This window comes from Enoplosus armatus, chromosome 2, assembly GCF_043641665.1.
Source record: "Enoplosus armatus isolate fEnoArm2 chromosome 2, fEnoArm2.hap1, whole genome shotgun sequence".
NCBI lineage: Eukaryota > Metazoa > Chordata > Actinopteri > Centrarchiformes > Enoplosidae > Enoplosus > Enoplosus armatus.
The window spans coordinates 15,627,212-15,645,449 of NC_092181.1; the positions used below are offsets into that span (position 1 = coordinate 15,627,212).

An 18,238-nucleotide genomic window follows, 5' to 3' on the forward strand; every position below is an offset into this window, starting at 1 on the left:
TCTTTTTCTTGGGTGCTCCACTAAAGAGAGCAGTAATCAAGCCAGCCAGTGATAAAAGGATGCATTAGCTTCTCAGTACCTTTCCGTGAGACAAATGGCTGTGCTTTGGCAAAACTCCTAAAACGAATTAAAGGTACTTTCAGGATAAAAATGCACATCAAGGTTACTTGTGGTCTGATGTTTTGTGCCAGGTATTTTAAGTTAGTCTATCTGGACCTTTTTATTACTTTAGTATCTGCAGGATACTGTGTGACTATCAATGCACATCAAGACAAATCTGAGGAGGTGCCATTAAAAATCTTCCTTATGTCCCTTTATTATGATATATTTATTACACAAAACCAACAATGTGATTCAGGTCATTATTCAAAAATAATATATCAAAAATAACGCAAATAGTGTATTCTTTTTTTTTTTTTTACTTTAAAGCATTAAGAAATAAGCCAGTTAACCTCTTTGACCTGCAGTGGAACAATGAAGTATCTACCATGCATAATTCTCACACACACACACACACACACACACACACACACACTGTACCCGGGTCCTTACCTCCGAGGTAAAGCGGAGAGTCTATGTTGAGTGTGGACTGTTTGCTGATGGAGTTGATGGATTTGGGTGGCCCGCCGTCGATGGACAGAGACAAAGTCTGGTCTGATGCTACCAACTCCACCGCATGGAAGCTACCATCATTCACTGTCTCCACACTGAGAGAGAGAGAGGACAGAGAGATTCGGTCTGAACATTTGTATCATCCATCATGCCAAAGTGGCATCACTGAGTGTGTGGACATTTCTGCTTGCGTGTGCACGTACCTGTATATAGCAGAAGGAGGGTACGATCCGGTATCGTAGCTGACCCTGAGGCGTCCCCTGTACAGCTCCATGGCAATGTGATCATTGTCCCCTTTATACAACAACACGCCACTGTCCTCATCTGTAGCAATCTGAAAACACAGCGGGATGTTCATGTAAATGACCTTATGTAAGTAAAAGTGCCAATACAGCAATGTAAAACTACTCCCATTACAAGCTAAATTCCTGCATTCAAACTCCTACTTAAGAAAATCAAGCATCATCAGCAAAATGTACTTAGGTTACCTGTAATAACTGATTTTTTTTTGGCCACTTGGGGGCAGCAGAAACAAGCTGTTTCACAACATGTCATCTCATTATCTCATTATGTCCAAATCAAGTCCAGTATCTACTCTGTTTGGTTGGTTTTTAGAGCTTTTTTTCCCTCTGAAAACAATGCAGTGAGAGTGAAACAGAATAGTAAAGTTGGCCGAACATCTAAACAATGAGCCGAAAGTGAAGCTGTGAAGCTCCCACCTGCAGGCTGATGTTGGTCTCCGGCGAGAGGAGACTGGAGGGAAGTTGCAGGTAGGACTCGCGGTTGACAAAGTTGACGCTGACGAGCGTCTCACAGCGCTCGCCCTCGTAGCCTTGGAGACACTGGCAGCGGGGGTCCGTTCCCATGACAACGCATTGCGCCCCGTTGAGGCACTCGTGGTTGTCACAGGGGCTGGTGCGAGGAAGGACCATCGGGGGAGAGAACTCGCAGAATAACCCGCTGCAACACACACACAGTCACACACACTTTGAACACAGCAGGCAAAAACACCAACGTACTCCTAATTACAGTTAAAAATGATCCTAACAACCTTTTTTTCCTATTAATTGCAGTGTGCTTTTACAATTAACCTCTAGAGACTTAAAAGTTACTTAAAACGTACACTGTGTGAGTGTGAACATTCAAAAATTGTCAAATTGAGGTGTTTATTGGTGCTTTCAACGGCATTTCAATATCTGAGATTTGAGAATTAACAGCGAATAGATGGATAGATCGATAGATAGTAATTATTGATAATGAACACAAGGGGGAGCCCCTCTCCACCACACACTGCAAATACATGCACACTTAGCACGGTGGGAGAAGCCATGTTTTTTTTTTGGCAAACAGAAAAAAGACAACTGAATTTTTTTGCCATATTAAAGACAATGGTCAACCAAACTTTGACACTTCCGTTTGGAAAAAGTCATAATTATATTTAAATCAATTTAGATCTGTTAGAAATTATTTTAAAAGAGCGGCAAGTCAGCAATGCAACTAACTTAACGTGTACTGCACAATACTACTATAGACACTGTTGGTCAAGAGAATAGCACTGATATGATCGACATGTGTGAGTTCCTGCTGGGACGTGTTCCGCACCTGTATCCCTCTGGACAGACGCAGGTGTATCCGTTGACGGCGTCGATGCACTGACCTCCGTTCTGACACTTGTTCTCTTCACAGTCGTCATAGTCCAGATCACAGTGCTCACCTACATAGCCTGGAGTGCACTCACACCTAAAATGTACACACACACACACACACACACAGACAGAACACTTGTTCATATTGAACTTTAATCCTCAGATGTTCTTGGTTGAACATACATATATCTGCCTGTGGAGACAATCTGGAGGGTGTACAAATACATAGTAATAACATACACACACACACACACACACACACAATCGTGATCTTAACCAGGTTCTATAATACAGAAAGAAAAGTAGAATCCAGATAAGAAAAGCTAAGTGTAAGGTTTCAAGATTAAGAGCACCTTCCAGACATCATGTATCAAAGTCTAAACTTACTATACAGCTGAGCAACAGAGCACACACACACACACACACACACACAGGGAGGCACAGGCACACTACGCTGACCCCGGTACACATCACGAGGAAACCTTATGAGGGAGCCCAAATCACACCTCTCCTCCACACACACAGTCGTGTTTCCATCACTTCAGAGGACATTACATTGACTTACATTCATTTCCTGTAGAGTTATCCTAACCATAACCATAACCACTACTTGCCTAACCCTACTGTAACCCTAACCTTAACCTAATCTGAAACCTTTACCCTAAAATTGAATGGTTACAGTGCTTGTGTATGTGGATTTATGTCCCCACAACATGAGTAATACATGTCCTCATACACACACACACTGCTTATCTTTGCAGAGAAACAACTGCTGCTCATTTATTTCAGTGAGAGAAATGTTAGTACTCAAACAAGAAATCACTGCTGACTCCACCAACTCTGCATATGTGCAGAGTGCATGAGTGTCTGCATGTGTGTGTGTATGTGTGTGCGTATTCCACTCACTTGTATCCCTGAGGGGTCAAAATGCACTTTGAGTCATGCTGACATGGGTTCAGTTCTGGAGCGCAGAAATCCAGTTTCTCCTCACATAGCTCCCCTAGGAACACACACACACACACACACACACACACACACACACAAATCATTTCAACACCTTTTCAATACTTTGCATAAAATTAACAAAAAAATACATAAATAATGTGAAATTATAATATAAAACACCTCAATATTTTCCAACTCCCTCTCAGTGTGTTTCTGCGTGTGCATCTCAGTATGATTGAGCATCTGTGTGTGTGTGTATATACGCAGTACTGTGTGTATCTGTACAGCATGCACAGAAATGTGTGTGTGTGTGTGTGTGTGTGTGTGTGTGTGTGTGTGTGTGTGTGTGTGTCTGCGTTATATGGGTGTGTATTCTGATGATGGATGACTCTCTTGTGGCCGGGACCAACACAGTGGTCTGATAAATGATCTCATCTCTGCGAATGTCATATTCCTGATGATATTCCCGCGTGTATCCCGGCGTTCCCGAAACTCTGAACTCCAAGCGAATCACTGATGAGGCATCGGGGAATAAACCAATACTCCTGACAGCGCAAAGACCACTCTGGGAATAATTACGCGATCACTCAGGGATCAATGAGAACGTGTGTGTGAAACGATGGGAGACGCGTTCGCATGTTTGTGCTTTGGAGCTTCTTCCTCACTTGTTTAGAAGCAGTCGTATTAGTTTAGTTTTAGTTTAATAGATTCTTGTTTTCAAATGGAGACTTTATAATTAAACAGTCTGTTAGTTTAAGGATTGTTGCTTTAGTAAAGAGGACCCAGCTGCCATTAAGAGAGCTGGTGAGTTGTAAATGAAAGACTGTGATCGACAGTTGACAAGTTAAACTTTCTGTGAAATGTGTGCCAATAAGGGAGGGTGGGACAGTGTGGGTGGATAAAGCTTTTAGGCTCCTTATTTTACATTAATATGTCAAATATTTGCGGATATTCGTGTGCAATTCTGTGTGAACAGTGAGTCAAGCTAATAAAAAGTTGGTCATTAAGTGGTAAGTTAGATATTTAGGTTGCAGGCAGCAGACTACACATCATCTCCACTTCATTCCTTGTTGTGAGACATTAAAATGACATTTATTTAAAATATAAGGCAGATGATATTCTTTATAACAGATCCCATGAAAAGACCAAAACGAATTAACTTGTGTCTGAGTAAAGTTTGATGAAAAAAAAAACTGCAGTGCCTAGCTGTTAAAGAAAAGAAATGAGCTTTTTTAAAAAATGAAAGTGTTTATTTATGTATTTATTTATTATGTTTTTAAAGATTCAGGTCTTCTGGTGGAACGAATGTGCCACAGACAGGCAGGGGAAATTGGAAAGTATTGAGAGACAGACAAACGCGTTGTTGGTTTTGTTTTTTTTGGGGAATTTTTAACAAAAATATAGAATATCGCCAGCCTTCACCTTTAATGTCAAAATCTTTACCTGGAATATTGGTGTGGTATGGTAATAACATGTATGCATAAAGCAGCAAGCAGGATAACCCGAGATATCTGAACTCAGCGGTCTGTTCAACATCAAGGACATGCATTGCTAACATGGAGCTTGACTGCATACAGCATGTTAAATCTGTGGCACTGAATATCAAATATCTGGGGAGCATGGATAAAGCACAGGAAATGAGGGAAGGAAGGAAGGAAGGAAGGAAGGAAGCAGAGGAAGGACAGAGAGAAGAACAGACTAACCTCTCTCCACCTCATTGGTAGCAGCTGCAACCACAAGAAAACAGTCGACAGATGATAGAAAGCAGAGCGAGGCAGGAAAAAAAAAAAGACACAGGACAGCGAGACACAGAAAGACAGAGAGAGAACACCGCCACAAAGGTTAGCAGTCAGAGATGATTAGCACAGTGCAAAAGCAGACAAACAAGTAGCAACAGACAGCGTTAGTTAGAACAAAATATGATTTGATTTGTCTGCAGTTTATTACTGTAAAAAGGCCAAGGAGATATTTCAGGCGCCTCTGGTTCCAGAAGTAAAGGTCCCATTTATTTTTCCCGTAGACAATGTTACATGACTCACAGTGGGTGCACTTATACAGATCGGATTTAAACATATCAGAACAAAAGATATGTACAAGTTAACTACGACTCCCAAGGTGCATTTTGGCAAGAAACAGATGTGCTGCTAACGGCGGCAGAAATCTACAGATTGATGTGAAAAACATAATCTGCACGTTAAATGAATTCAGTTTTAGTTTCTGGGTCAATTTCGGAGGAATTCAGCGACCATGGCGCCATCTTTTGTTTTCAACTGTACTAACGAAGCGTTTTGAATTTTCTACTTCTCCATGCCAACGGCGGCCGAGGCTCATGGGTATCGTAGTATTTTGAGCCCTCTGCCATTCCAAAACAAACAAACTGGGTTACTCAGAAACAGTTGAAATAATTCAAACTGGTGGTGGTGACATTAACCTACAGGTAACAGGTAATACTGACAATGACGTTCAAGGAAAACATGTGTTACCTGTGTATTCTGGTGAGCACATGCACGTGTAGTTGTTGATTCCATCAACGCAGGTGGAGTTGTTCTCGCAGTCGTTGTCTTCACAGTCATCGATGTTGATCTCACATGTGTCGCCTTCAAAGCCCTCGGGACACACACACCTGAGATCACACGGACACACACACACACACACACACACACACACACACACCAATGAGCAGGTATCAAAGGATAAACACATGTAGGGCCGCATAAAGAACATTGTCGGCAGAAATCTTTGGAGCCTCTGGATGACAAAGAAGCGCACGCACACGCACACACGCACACACACACACACACACACACACACACACACACACACACACAATATCCATGCATGCAGCTCATAACAGCAGTGTCAGCTCCATCTACATATCCCCAGTAGAGAGTCATTATTCTGTTAACGTGAGCGTGCCTCAACTATGTAACTACTACTCAGGTTTATTACTGCATACACACACACACACACACACACACACTCATACACAGAGTGGTATATTATGGGTCTAATAAAGAGCTCTTATGCGGCACACACTCGGGTGGATTAATATCTCATTATATAGTCAACGACAGCTCTTCACAATGAATATTCCACCTCTGCCGGAGAAGGAAAAGAAAGCGTGCAAAAAGATGAAAATACAGACGTGGAGAGGAAGACTGAAATGAAAACGTGACAGAAAAGACAGAGAGAGGGGATCAAAGAAAGAGACAGAGGGAGAGAAACAGGAGGAGCTGTGATCTAATTGTTTGTGTGGGAGGTTAAGATCTGCTTGGAGCGTGCAGACAGGCGTTAGCTCCCCTCCTGTTAATACTAAACAGCCTAATGGAGAGAAGGCGATTCTCACAGCGGGCCTGTCCAGCTCAGAGACAGACTGAGGACACAACTGGTCCCCTGAGCCCTTTACCTCCTGCACACTTATCCCCACCTGTCATTAGTGGTGCAGCACTATCATTAATGGAATTATCTCCTGAGGGTCCACAGATCACATGTCCACTAACGCGTTCTCAATAACCACTGGTTCACTGGTTTGCTGGTAACTGACGTCTGGTGTTCTGGTGTTCACCGCATCTCTTTGTAGATGTTTCTATATGTTATATATTTTTAGGTGGTCATAAAGGAATATTTTAGACTGACTTGGATGTTATTTATTTGTAGCTGTGGCCATCGTTCAGATCAGTTATGATAACAATTTACTCACAGACTTCATTGCTAACATCTGAGGATGCTGCTACCACACGAATGATCACACAGCTTTTAAAAAAGGTTCCTTTGGGGTGCTTTGAGAGGTGGTTTAAATAACTTGTTTAATCGTGGTATCTGTTTAAAGCAACTATGTGTAGAATTCGAACCTTTCTGACTTTACAGCTCCCTGGTCGTAGCATTATAAAAGAAACTGTGGCAGAGAGTAATTTAGAGAGCTGCCCTCCTGGCAATTAAAATGTTAAGCCTCCGTTAATTTGAGGGACTCACAAGAGACAGATTTAAGAAAAGGGTGGATCTTACTGTACAATTCCCATAATACAACTCAATAGCATCTTTAGTTAACCTGGTGAATGCTCATGTCTTCTAAACTCCACGCTCTCAGATTGTAACATCATTGATGACATCATCAAGGTTATTTTTTCAGACTTTAGAAACCTCTCTCCAGAGCCACAGAAGACATTACACGGTTTTCACAAGTTGAGTAGTACTCGTTGAGGCAAGTAAACTGATAGTAAACTGAGAACCAGTTTAGGGATAAAACCCAAAACTAACCAGACTGGAAAAAAAGTAATAGTTTCTCACCAAAAGTTGCTCCCTTCTCCTTCCTTCAGGTGACAGGTGCCACCATTGTCACATGGGTTGCTGATACAGGCATGAATGGGCTCCTCGCAGTTCTGTCCCTACACGCAAACACAGACACACACATACACTGAGTGCTTTCAAAAACAACAGCGTCTTATATTCACTGTGTTTAATATTCACTTGCTCCAGCGTGTCTGTCCTAACCAAAGACTGGTGTAAAAAAACAGGTGAAAGTTACACAGAATACCTGCGAGTTAAGAAGTGTTAAATTGGTGACTTTTTTGATCTTTACACCACTTTTGTTTTTCCGCGGTTTGAGTACCTTAAATCCGTACGGGCAGGTGCAGCGGTAGTAGTGCACAGGGTCATTGGAGCAGGTGCCATCGTTCTTGCAGGGGCTGGACAGGCAGGGCTCACACTTAGCCTGGATACTCATGTCTACTGGGCCTGTGTCACGCAAACACACCAACCCACATACACACACACACACACACACACACAAAACATACACACCAGAGAGACGATTAGCTTGATAAAATGCTCTACATTTAGGGGAGTAAAACGAGTCAGGATACACAGGTTGACACACACACAGACAGACAGCTGTACATAATCAGGGCCCTGCATAAACCTCGCATCCTCAGAAAAAGTAATTTGATTAATAAATTGTGAATATCAGTAATGGAAAAAGGAGAGAAACAACCCTGTTACCTGTACTGTAATTTAAGGTAAACTGTTCAAAAACATGTGTACAAGAAGATAATTAAAAGATTTATGGAAGTAATAAGCAAGAGTGAAAAATTAGATTTTCTTTGCAGGGCCATGACATGCACAGAGGATGCACATATTCCCAAATGTCATGACAGAACATCAAGTTGTAACAGTCGACGACGCTGGTCAGAACATGAGGGCTGAAAGGGTGAGGAGGGCGCTTCAGTCTGGTCAGGGCTCAGAGGACGAGGAAAACAGGGCTGGGACTGTCTCCGAGGAGGAGCTGGGGAGGGAGAGACTGAGGAGGAAGTACTGGGATATGATTGGCTACTTTACCTGGCACCAGAAAACCACAAGGCCCCGGGACTTCTACAGTGCGTCAGTTAGATTAGGTTAAAAATAGGTTTCAGTCATGTGCTCATGGTTAATGTGATATAAAAAGGTTTAAAGGTCAACAGTCATTGGCAGTATGATGAGTTACAGCCACAATCAAGCTCACAAAGGATTTTTATTATTATATGAATTTAAATATTAACATTTTGTTGCTGTCCAGTGAAAAACATGTATCTCCGTATTTGATGATTTTTAGGTTTTCAGATAAACTGAATGCTTTTTTGTGGGTTCAGACATTTATCTTATTTCTAGGCTAAAACAACCTTGTAAAAACTCCAAACAATGAATTATTGAATTATCCAAACAATGTCCATGAAAAGTTCAGATTTTGGAGATCCATGGTTTTGATTTTAAGGCAACAATTTGTAAATGGCAACTTGTGGTCTCCTTTAGGAGTCCTCATCAAGTGTGTGTACATTTCTGCTTAATAATGGTCTGCTCTTCTGGCAAGTGTGTGTGTGTATGCTTTTGTTTTTGGACATCTTTACTCAACACGAGTGTGTTTGTACATGTGTACTGTATATATGCTGGCATGTGCATGTATTCCTGTGCCACAGTACTGTATGCGTGTGTCAGTGTATGTTTACCTGTGCAGGTGAACTTCTTGGAAGGCGTAGTGAGCAGCAGTTTGTCGGTCATGTCACCGGGCCCGGCACAGCGGGCGATGCCAGGCTCCTTGTAGCCGCTCTTCACCCAGTCTGACAGCCACTGCATGTGGCAGTCACAGTACAGAGGGTTGGCACCCAGAGCCCTGCCAGCCAGAAAGAGAGCGGGAACAATGTTCAGCCATAATAACAGCATACACAGGAAAAGTCAGAGTCATTGTTTCATTTCAGATCAGATGTGCTGGAGTCAAAACAAAAGAAAAAGTGTCACCGCCTAATACTCGCAGACTGAGTCATACATCACTGTCAAATTTAGTGTCAAAACGTGGTACATTTCTACCATAAACACTGAGACTGTGGTGGAGATGATTGAGAGCATCTATCTCACGCTGGCAGCAGCGTTGGAGGGAGTATTACTCAAACTTAAAACACTTCCCATGAACTGCGTTACTTCTTAAAAAGAGTATGGTACTGCTGTCTGAAGGTTTTGTTGATGTTCTATTTCTCAATAAGAGTTGTTTTGTGTTTTAAAGATAACTAATGGAGCATTGCATTAATTCAGGCAGAGCACTGACGTCGCGCCTGCATTAGCTTATTAGCATCAACTGCTTATATTCATTCTCCACAATGACTCCCTCATTTGTCAGCTACTTGGCTACTATCTGACTAGTAACCAATCATATTAATGCGGCTGTAGATCACTGCCTTTATAACTTGACACTTGTCACAATTATTCTGCTTCATGCCAACACCTTTTGCTGCTGCAGCTCCCTCCATCACGCCAACCTCTGCCTTATCGGCTAAGTTATACATATAGTTACATTATGTACATTCATGTATGTGTTTGGACGAGTACTCCCTGCAGAAAACCCTCAAAAACCAGATCTGACAGAACTGCTCAAGTGGTCAAAAGGGACGTTAGAGCCACTCCCAGGCCGGTAGCTCTGTTGAGGCTAGAGGTACTATTAGACTGGTGGTCTGCAGTGGGATACACGAGCGCTATCCGTGGTGCTGATCCTAGTGAGCGCCCTGGGGTGGACACAGGCACTTCCTCACTGGCATTCCCACCAGGTAACTCAAGTTATTCCCATCATCCTTCACTTCCATCCATCACTTGTGTGCACCCAATATAATGTCTGTGCTTAGATTTAAGATATCATGCTAATAGAAAACAGAGAGAGCTAAATATTTTTTGCATTCAGCTCTTAGCTCCCTCAGTTTATTATTTTCGACCTCAAGTCTCCTGTGTTATATGCTGCTTGTCTGACTATTGATTAAAGGCATCTAGACCCCTAGTGTGCCTGTTTGGTGCTGTAAAACCTGTTTTGCAGTAAAACAGATTTCCCCAAAAATCCATTAAGAAAGTAACTACAAAATTTGCTGTTGTAGCCACAAAGAGTGGGGGATTGCTCAGAGGCGGAAGGCAGTCTAATCCCACTATATATATCACCTTTTAGTTTCAATAGTAAATATTTGGATCTATTGCCAATTCTATAGAAAATTGACATATTTAAGATACAGGCGTAAACTCTTAACTTCTCAAAATCTAAATCTAACAGAGGAGAGTAGGAGAGAGGAGGCAGCTGTAGACGGGTTGGTGGCTCTGTTACTATTAGCGGCCCGATACGTTCACAAGCCTCACCGAACAGACATTTTCCTTTCGGACGATGAGAAAAGGCTCTTTTGTCATGATAATGTGTTTTCCTTATTTTGCATTTCTATAAGGTAAAAAAAGATAAGACGCTTCAATCCTAGAAAAAAAGTGTGTGTGTTTTTACTCACAGGTGGGAGAGGGATGACAGGTCTTTGAAGGCCCCCTCTGGTATCAGCGATATGTCGTTACCATGGAGAGACCTGAGAAAGGGCAACAGAAAGAGGAGCAAAGAGAAAAAGGGGCACAGAAATGTAGAAGAGTCTGGATGTTAAAAGTCTGCACTCAAGTCCGTCCGTTCAATGTTTTCCGAGTTGTCCACCACCTTGTGTGTGTGTGTGTCGTGACAGATACTCACAGCAAACGGAGAGACTTGAGTCCATCGAACGCCCTCACCGGTATGCACCGCAGGCGGTTGTAGCTCAGGATTCTTTACACACAGAATAAACATGTTGGCATGGAGACAAATGCAGAAATGTTTGCAAGAGATCTTCAAAAGCAGCAAGACATTTCAGAGCACAGTCCCGTTTGTGACCACAGTCCACTGGGCAAAGCAGTCGAGCAAACACAGTAACACAGCAATTTAACACACTCGTCGGTACAGACGCACATCCAGTCGAAAACACACACACACACACACACACACACACACACACACACACACACACGATCTCAAACAAGCACAAATGCCACAAACAACCTGCCCTGTTGGATCAGATTATTTACATTAACACATTAGCACACTCTACATTTAAGACACATTTAAGTCTGTAACTGGAAACACAACTTATTGATGTATAGAAGATACTGGTACTGGGACTGTTTTCCACACTGTCCCAAACCAGTCCACCTTACACTCCTTGCCTGTTTTGTTTCTTTTGATTCTGCATTATTTATCATTAATTGTTGTTTTTTGCGCAGCGGTTTGTGCGAGGTCAGCAATTTCCTTGTACTTTTGCCTGTGTGGTGACAATATTTTCAACTGCTTCAGGGTGGAGCTGCTTTGTGATTTAAAAAACTGCTGCACTGAAAAAAAAAAGCTCATTCATCGGTTCCCATGAGACCTGCTGTATGGTGGCCCACATGGGACAGTATTCATGTGTGACTGTATGACAACTCAACAAAAACTATGTGCAAATAAAAAAAGGAACTTGTTATTTGATTTCTGCTTTCCTTTAGTCAAGGGCATCTTCTCCCTGAGCCTTTGTAAACCACACACACACATTCGCTAACACACACATTTATACACACACACACACACACACACACACACACACACACACACACACACACATTGCAAAGGGACTGATGTAAAGCCAGACTCACAGGGTAAGCAGCTCGGACATGTTACTGAGGCTGTGGTTGGACAACGTGCTGATCTGGTTGTTACTCAAATCACTGTAAAGGAAACAATAACAGATACATAAAACACACACAGGCGGCACTGTCAACACATGCGTAAACAAATGCACACACACGCACACACTTTATGCAGTACATACTCCTATGTGCTCTACTGTGCTCGGGTTGTCACGCCCACGTCAGGGCCAAACAAGGTCGCATCAAAAGTGATACAACACAGAGCTCCGCTAGAATACCAGTCAGTTATAGTTTTGGTCTTTAAAAGCAGAGCGCAGGGAACACAGGCCAAGTCACGATCCTGACTGAAAGTGCGTTTGACTGTGAAAAACTCTGGCTTCGGGATTTGTGAATTAATGTCTGAGTGTATGTGTCTGCTGAGGTCACGTGGGTGCATGGACTTACATCAGTGTTAAGTGTTTGTAATTGGAGAGCTCCACGGGAACCTGAGTGAAGTGGTTACCATCCAGATACCTGAAAGAGAGACAGAGGAGAGAGAGACAGAGAGAGAGACAGAGGAGAGAGGAGAGAGAGACAGAGAGAGAGACAGAGAGAGAGAGAGAGAGAGAGACAGAGAAGAGAGAGACAGAGAGAGAGACAGAGGAGAGAGAGAGAGACAGAGAGAGAGGAGGTTTGGAGACAAAAGAGAGGGGTAAGAATACAAGATGCAAGGAGGATTGGGAAAGAGAGAGAGAAAATGAAGTTATTTAACCATGTGGGAAATTCCTCATCTCCAGCAGTGTGAGCAGTCATTACTGCTACAGCCATAATAAACACTGGAGTTTAATATCCCCACAGGCATCCTAATATAGTATAACCACCCTCTCTCTCTCTCTCTCTCACACACACACACAAATGCACAACTATCTCCTTCACTGTGTGACAATGTGCTATTAATCCAGCGTATTAATTAAGCCTTTGTTAATATTGGAAAAAGCATGTTCCCCACAGGAGAAAGAGTGAGATGATGGAAAATACCACCATGCCTGCTGTCTGATGTTTAATTTAGGGCTATAATTTTCTGATCATCAGGGATTGTGTGTGTGTGTGTATTTGTGTGTGTGTGTGTGTGTGTGTGTGTGTGTGTGTGTGTGTGTGTGTGTGTGTGTGTGTGTGTGTGTATTGAGATGAGTTTCTGGAATAAAATCCTCTGTGAGCCTTCAGCATGTGTACCTTTGTCTGTGTGCTAATGTGAGGTTTTTCACATGTTTTCTGACCAAGTACAGCGTCAGTAAGTTAAAAGATTGACTCAGATGTGCTACATATCAAGTTTTAAGTTTTCTGATGCTACAATGATTGCAACTGCGTGTACACTTCAGTCTTGTTCCAAATTCACCAGGTGTGAGACGTCAGCACTGCGTAAGCGCTACTGACTCATTCATCTTTATAATCCACGCCAACTCCGATGTCCGTAATGGTTTCCCTTTCCTCAGAAGGTGGACTAGATGTCTTCTCCAGGCTGATTAATATCAGACATTTAATGGACAGAAATATTTACCCCTTGCTATTGTAGCTTAACATGCCCAAATCATAATTGTCCAAAGAAATCATGTATTTCCAGATTTGGTGATTGAAAATTTAAAACCTTTTGTTTATGGGTTGAGAAAATCCTCATACTTCTTAAGCTACATAAACCATTAAAAAAAAAACACTGCATCGTCTGAAAAACGCATTGTCACTAATCTGAAAATAAACTTGTTTTTATTAACACGTGAAAAGTTTCGGAGATACATGGTTTTCCCCGGACAGTGACAAATTGTTTGAGGTTCAGTAAGGCAGTCATGTAAAATCATCAAACCAGTTGGGTTGTACTAAATGACATGTTGACCTCTAACTCACAGCTCAGTGGTCTCTTTGGGCAGCCCTTTGGGCAGCGTGGTGAGGCCCTTGTTGCTGCAGCGCACCACAGTGTCCAGACAGGAGCACTCCGCTGGACACCTCAGCACTGGAGAGCAGCTGTTCTCGTCGTTACCTGATGGAGACGGAGAGATGGATGGAGTGGTGGAGAGGCGAGGAAGAATGACGGAAAATCACAAAATTTGTCAAGGCTGCAGATGTTATAGAGCGTCATGTGTAAAAATGTAAATCTGCTCGGCCTCACCGTCTTCACAGGCAAAGTCCTGGACAGCTACGTCCTGGATGGGGATCTCCTTCAAGAAATAAGGATTCTGGCAGCGAGGGTTACCAGTGACGATGCGCTTCCTTCTCAGCCAATCACCGAGCCAAGCCAGGTGACAGTTACAGTTGAAGGGATTGGCCAGAAGGTTGCTGGAGAACAAAGAGAGGAGTTGGATGTGTTGACTTGTTTTATTTTGGGTGTATGTGTGCTTGTTTTTTGTACATTTGAGTGTCGGAGAGTGCGGGTACTCACAGCGTGGACAGGGAGTGCAGTGTGTCGAAGGCTCCGGGGTTCATGGAGGTGATCTGGTTGTCGTAGAGCGACAGGAGACGCACTGAGCTCAACCCCACGAAGCTGCTGTTACTCACACAGCTGATACGGTTACTCCTCAGCATACTGCTCACACACACACACACACACACACAGGAATAAATGTTTAAATGTTCTGTGATAAATAAAAATAGATATATTATGATATTATAAACCTGTGAATTATGCATGCTCGCATGTTTTAAATGTTTGTATGGACACAGCATATTTGAATATTGTATGCATACTTGATACTTGATAATGTGATTGCATATGCATTTAAGTAACTGTGTGTATGTGTGTGTGTACCCACAGTGTGCGGAGGCCACTGAGTCCCTTCAGCATGCGGTGGTGTACGTTCTCCAGTCTGTTGGAGGTCAGAATCAGCTCATTGACCCCCGAGGCTCCTTCAAATGTCCCCTCCTCTATGTCAGTGATACGGTTATTACTCAGGTTACTGCAAAGAGTGGGAGGCAGGAGGAAGAAAGGTAAGAAGGCAGTAAGAATGAAAAGAGTGAAAACAAGAGAGAGGAAAGATGTAGAGAGGACAAGAGGAGGACAAAGACAGCAAGAGGGAATTGAGCAAAGAGGAGCAGAAATACACATGTATTTTTTCTCTGTGTGACCTGAGTATGACTTCCTGATAACCACATGTGACGCTTTGTTCCCGTTACGTTTACAACATGTCTGACTCACATCTTCCTCAGCTGAGGCAACTTTTTGAAGATCCCCGTCGCCTCGAGCACAGTGAATTCATTGTTGTTCAGACGCCTAGGAACAGAGGAGAGAAGAGGTGGTCAGAGAGAAAGAGAGACAACAACAGAGGAGACAGTGATAGAGGAGGAGGAGGAGGAGATCAAGGCTGAAACGCGAGGTCTCCTCTACACCACACACGGATACACTTTGTAGTAGACAAACACAGTGTGACTCACAGTTCGGCGGTGTACTGGGGGATGTGATCTGGTATTTTGGTGAGTTTCTGGTTGGAGCAGTCGACTGTGGTGCCCTCACAACGGCACTTCTCGGGGCAGGCCAAGTCGGCGAAGCAGTCCCCTCCCAGCTTACTGCGGTAATCCTCGGTACCTGGTCACAATCACAAGCACGTCACCGAACGCCCTCGTCATGCGAGAGTTGAACCCCAGCGTTTACTGGTACCCGTTCCAACAAAAACACAGCGGATGGCCAAAGTGAAGGTTGTGATACAATGGAAGGATTTTGAAAAAGCGCAGAGGGGCCGTGCCGCTTTTGTTTGGAGTGTAAATTGTCAAAATGAACCAAACATGTTCGGAAACAAACAAAACATTGCTGATTATGATCGTATGCAACATTCCCCCACGAGCATTACTTCAAAATGCTGCATGTGTATCACAGCCTGAAAGGAGCCAAGTTCACAAGACACACAAGCTGTCGAGATCAAGACATGTATACAGCCACACACGCATCCACACAAGAACAAACATATTGGAGGTTTTCAGTCCTGTCAGACTACAAAGCAACGTGTTAGAGTTAGAAACCACAGCACAAACAAAACAGCCTCAAAAATGAGATCATAGCAGAAAAATGCTCACGCACACCCAGGCAGTCATCTATCATACTGCACAGACACAAGGGCTCTCTCTCTCTCACACACACACACACACAGGTTGCGGGGGTGACGGGAGATTGCTGTCTCTTGCGTCTTGGCCATGCTGTAGGGTTTTGCAGGGCCGTTCCATGGTGCTTGACAGAACCATGTTCCACTTTAGGAACCTGGCAGCCACATGGTTAGATCAAGCACAAAGGAACAACCTGCTGACTGACTGCTCCTCCGCTGGAACACAGGGGTGGGAAGGACAGAAGGAGAAGGAGGACAGGCAAGGATGAGGAGAGAAGGAGAGGAAGGGAGAGGGGAAGATAAGGAGAGGGTGTAAAGGAGGAGAGGAGAGGAGATGAGAGGACGAGCAGGAGAGAAGAGGAAAGGAAAGGAGAGGAGTAACGAGAAGAGGGAAGGAGGAGAGAGAACAAAAAAGGAGTGAGAGCGAGAGAGAGACAAGGAGAGGAAAGAAACTGCTGAGAAGGAGAGAGAGAGAAGTAAGAGAGGAGAAGATGAGAAGGAGAGGAGAGGAGAGGGTGAGGAGGAGATGAGATGAGAAGAGAGGATAGGAGAGTAGAAGAGTGGGAGAGGAAAGGATAAGATAGAGATGGAATTAATAGGAGAGGAAAGGAGAGGGGAGGATGAGAGGAGAGGAGGTCAGGTAAAGATAGAGCCATGAAGAGGAGGAATCCAAGGAAGAAAGATAGAAAGATGAGGGCTGAAAAGCAGGAGCCATTGGAGGAAGTGTATCACTTTGAAGAGAGAAAGGGGAGCAATGATAAGAAGGGGAGGAGAAGAAGAGGAGGAGATCAGACAGGGGGGAGAAGGTAGAGAAAAGAAAGAGCAGGGGAAGCAGGGAAGAGAAGGAGAGACTGGAACATCTAAGGACATCTAAACCTACAGACACGACACACGAGAGCAGGAACAGAGCAGCAGTTAGAGGAGTGGGAGGAGAGTTACAGCAGCACTGAAGGCAAGAGAAGCCCTGACTACTAGGAACACACATACACACATGTACCAACAAACATGGACATGGGCACACACACACACACACACACACACACACACACACACACACACACACACAGGAACAGCATAAAGAGAAAAAAAATACATGAACTGCTGTGTAATAAAATGTAAATCTTATGAATCTTCTGATTGTTGTTGTTTGTAAACAGACAAGAGGAGTCACAGAGGGGGGTCAAAGGTCACGGTGGTAGAGGTCAAAGGTCGGAGGCCGGCTCAGGGGACGAGAGGTGAGGGATTCGGAGTTGACGCAAGAATCGTTGTGTTTGTGTGTGTGTTACTTACAGCCCACATGGTGTACTCCTGAGTGTGTGAGAGAGGCAGTAGGAGAAAGAAGAAGGGATTTCACTCGTTTATTTGAACAGGAGGGAAAAAGCTGATGAAAATCTGAGAAGAAATGCTGCAATTTTTTCATGTGCAGTCCCCCAGGCAGTGATTCATTTAAAGGGGTAATGACTCGTGAATAGTGAGAATCGTGCCGGCATAACATGACATTTGGTGGGGGCTTTCATCCAACACGCATGCCGGCCTCGTTTGCTCGAAGCACGACTGATTCTTGTTTTTGAGGGGATCGCGAGATGACAAAAAGCACACGTAACCAGATAAAAGCGCCATGTCAATGAACAATAAAATGCAGCCAGTTCTAAACACTCTCACAACTGCAAGTGCTTTGTTTTGTTTTGTGTATTCTTTGACATCAATCACTTCAGACGGTCCAATCTTAGACTAAAACAAGAAATGGTAGGAGGGATGAAACTCGAATTAAAGTGCCCAGAAAAAAAAACAGAAATATGAGATAGGATCCAAAATAATACACCGTGAAATAGGGGACATGATGCAAAATAGAGAATTTTAGATGTATTGATCTAAGGCGTGATACCAAGGTTGTACCACAGAATAAAACATGTTTATTCAACTTTTCAACCGCAAATGTTCCTAAATTATTCAGCTTTGCACCGTATGTGGTATCTGGGCTTTGAAACTACTGTTCCCCCGGTGAGT

At 43.4% G+C, this 18,238-nt stretch overlaps 1 protein-coding gene across 1 annotated transcript in view; it reads right to left on the reverse strand.

The window, feature by feature from the left end:
• The window catches only part of slit2 (slit homolog 2 (Drosophila)), an 82,479-nt gene that overhangs the window by 2,662 nt on the left and 61,579 nt on the right, over positions 1–18,238 (reverse strand). Inside the window, exons 15-33 of the mRNA XM_070924715.1 lie at positions 15,570–15,720; positions 15,334–15,408; positions 14,951–15,094; positions 14,581–14,724; positions 14,311–14,477; positions 14,049–14,181; positions 12,615–12,683; positions 12,177–12,248; positions 11,209–11,280; positions 10,982–11,053; positions 9,182–9,345; positions 7,813–7,937; positions 7,491–7,588; positions 5,687–5,826; positions 3,165–3,258; positions 2,215–2,352; positions 1,332–1,572; positions 816–946; positions 553–707 (exon numbers count right to left, since the gene is read on the reverse strand). Of these exons, the coding sequence (XP_070780816.1) occupies positions 553–707; positions 816–946; positions 1,332–1,572; positions 2,215–2,352; positions 3,165–3,258; positions 5,687–5,826; positions 7,491–7,588; positions 7,813–7,937; positions 9,182–9,345; positions 10,982–11,053; positions 11,209–11,280; positions 12,177–12,248; positions 12,615–12,683; positions 14,049–14,181; positions 14,311–14,477; positions 14,581–14,724; positions 14,951–15,094; positions 15,334–15,408; positions 15,570–15,720 (2,385 nt within the window). The remainder of the gene's footprint in view (positions 1–552; positions 708–815; positions 947–1,331; positions 1,573–2,214; positions 2,353–3,164; positions 3,259–5,686; positions 5,827–7,490; positions 7,589–7,812; positions 7,938–9,181; positions 9,346–10,981; positions 11,054–11,208; positions 11,281–12,176; positions 12,249–12,614; positions 12,684–14,048; positions 14,182–14,310; positions 14,478–14,580; positions 14,725–14,950; positions 15,095–15,333; positions 15,409–15,569; positions 15,721–18,238) is intronic.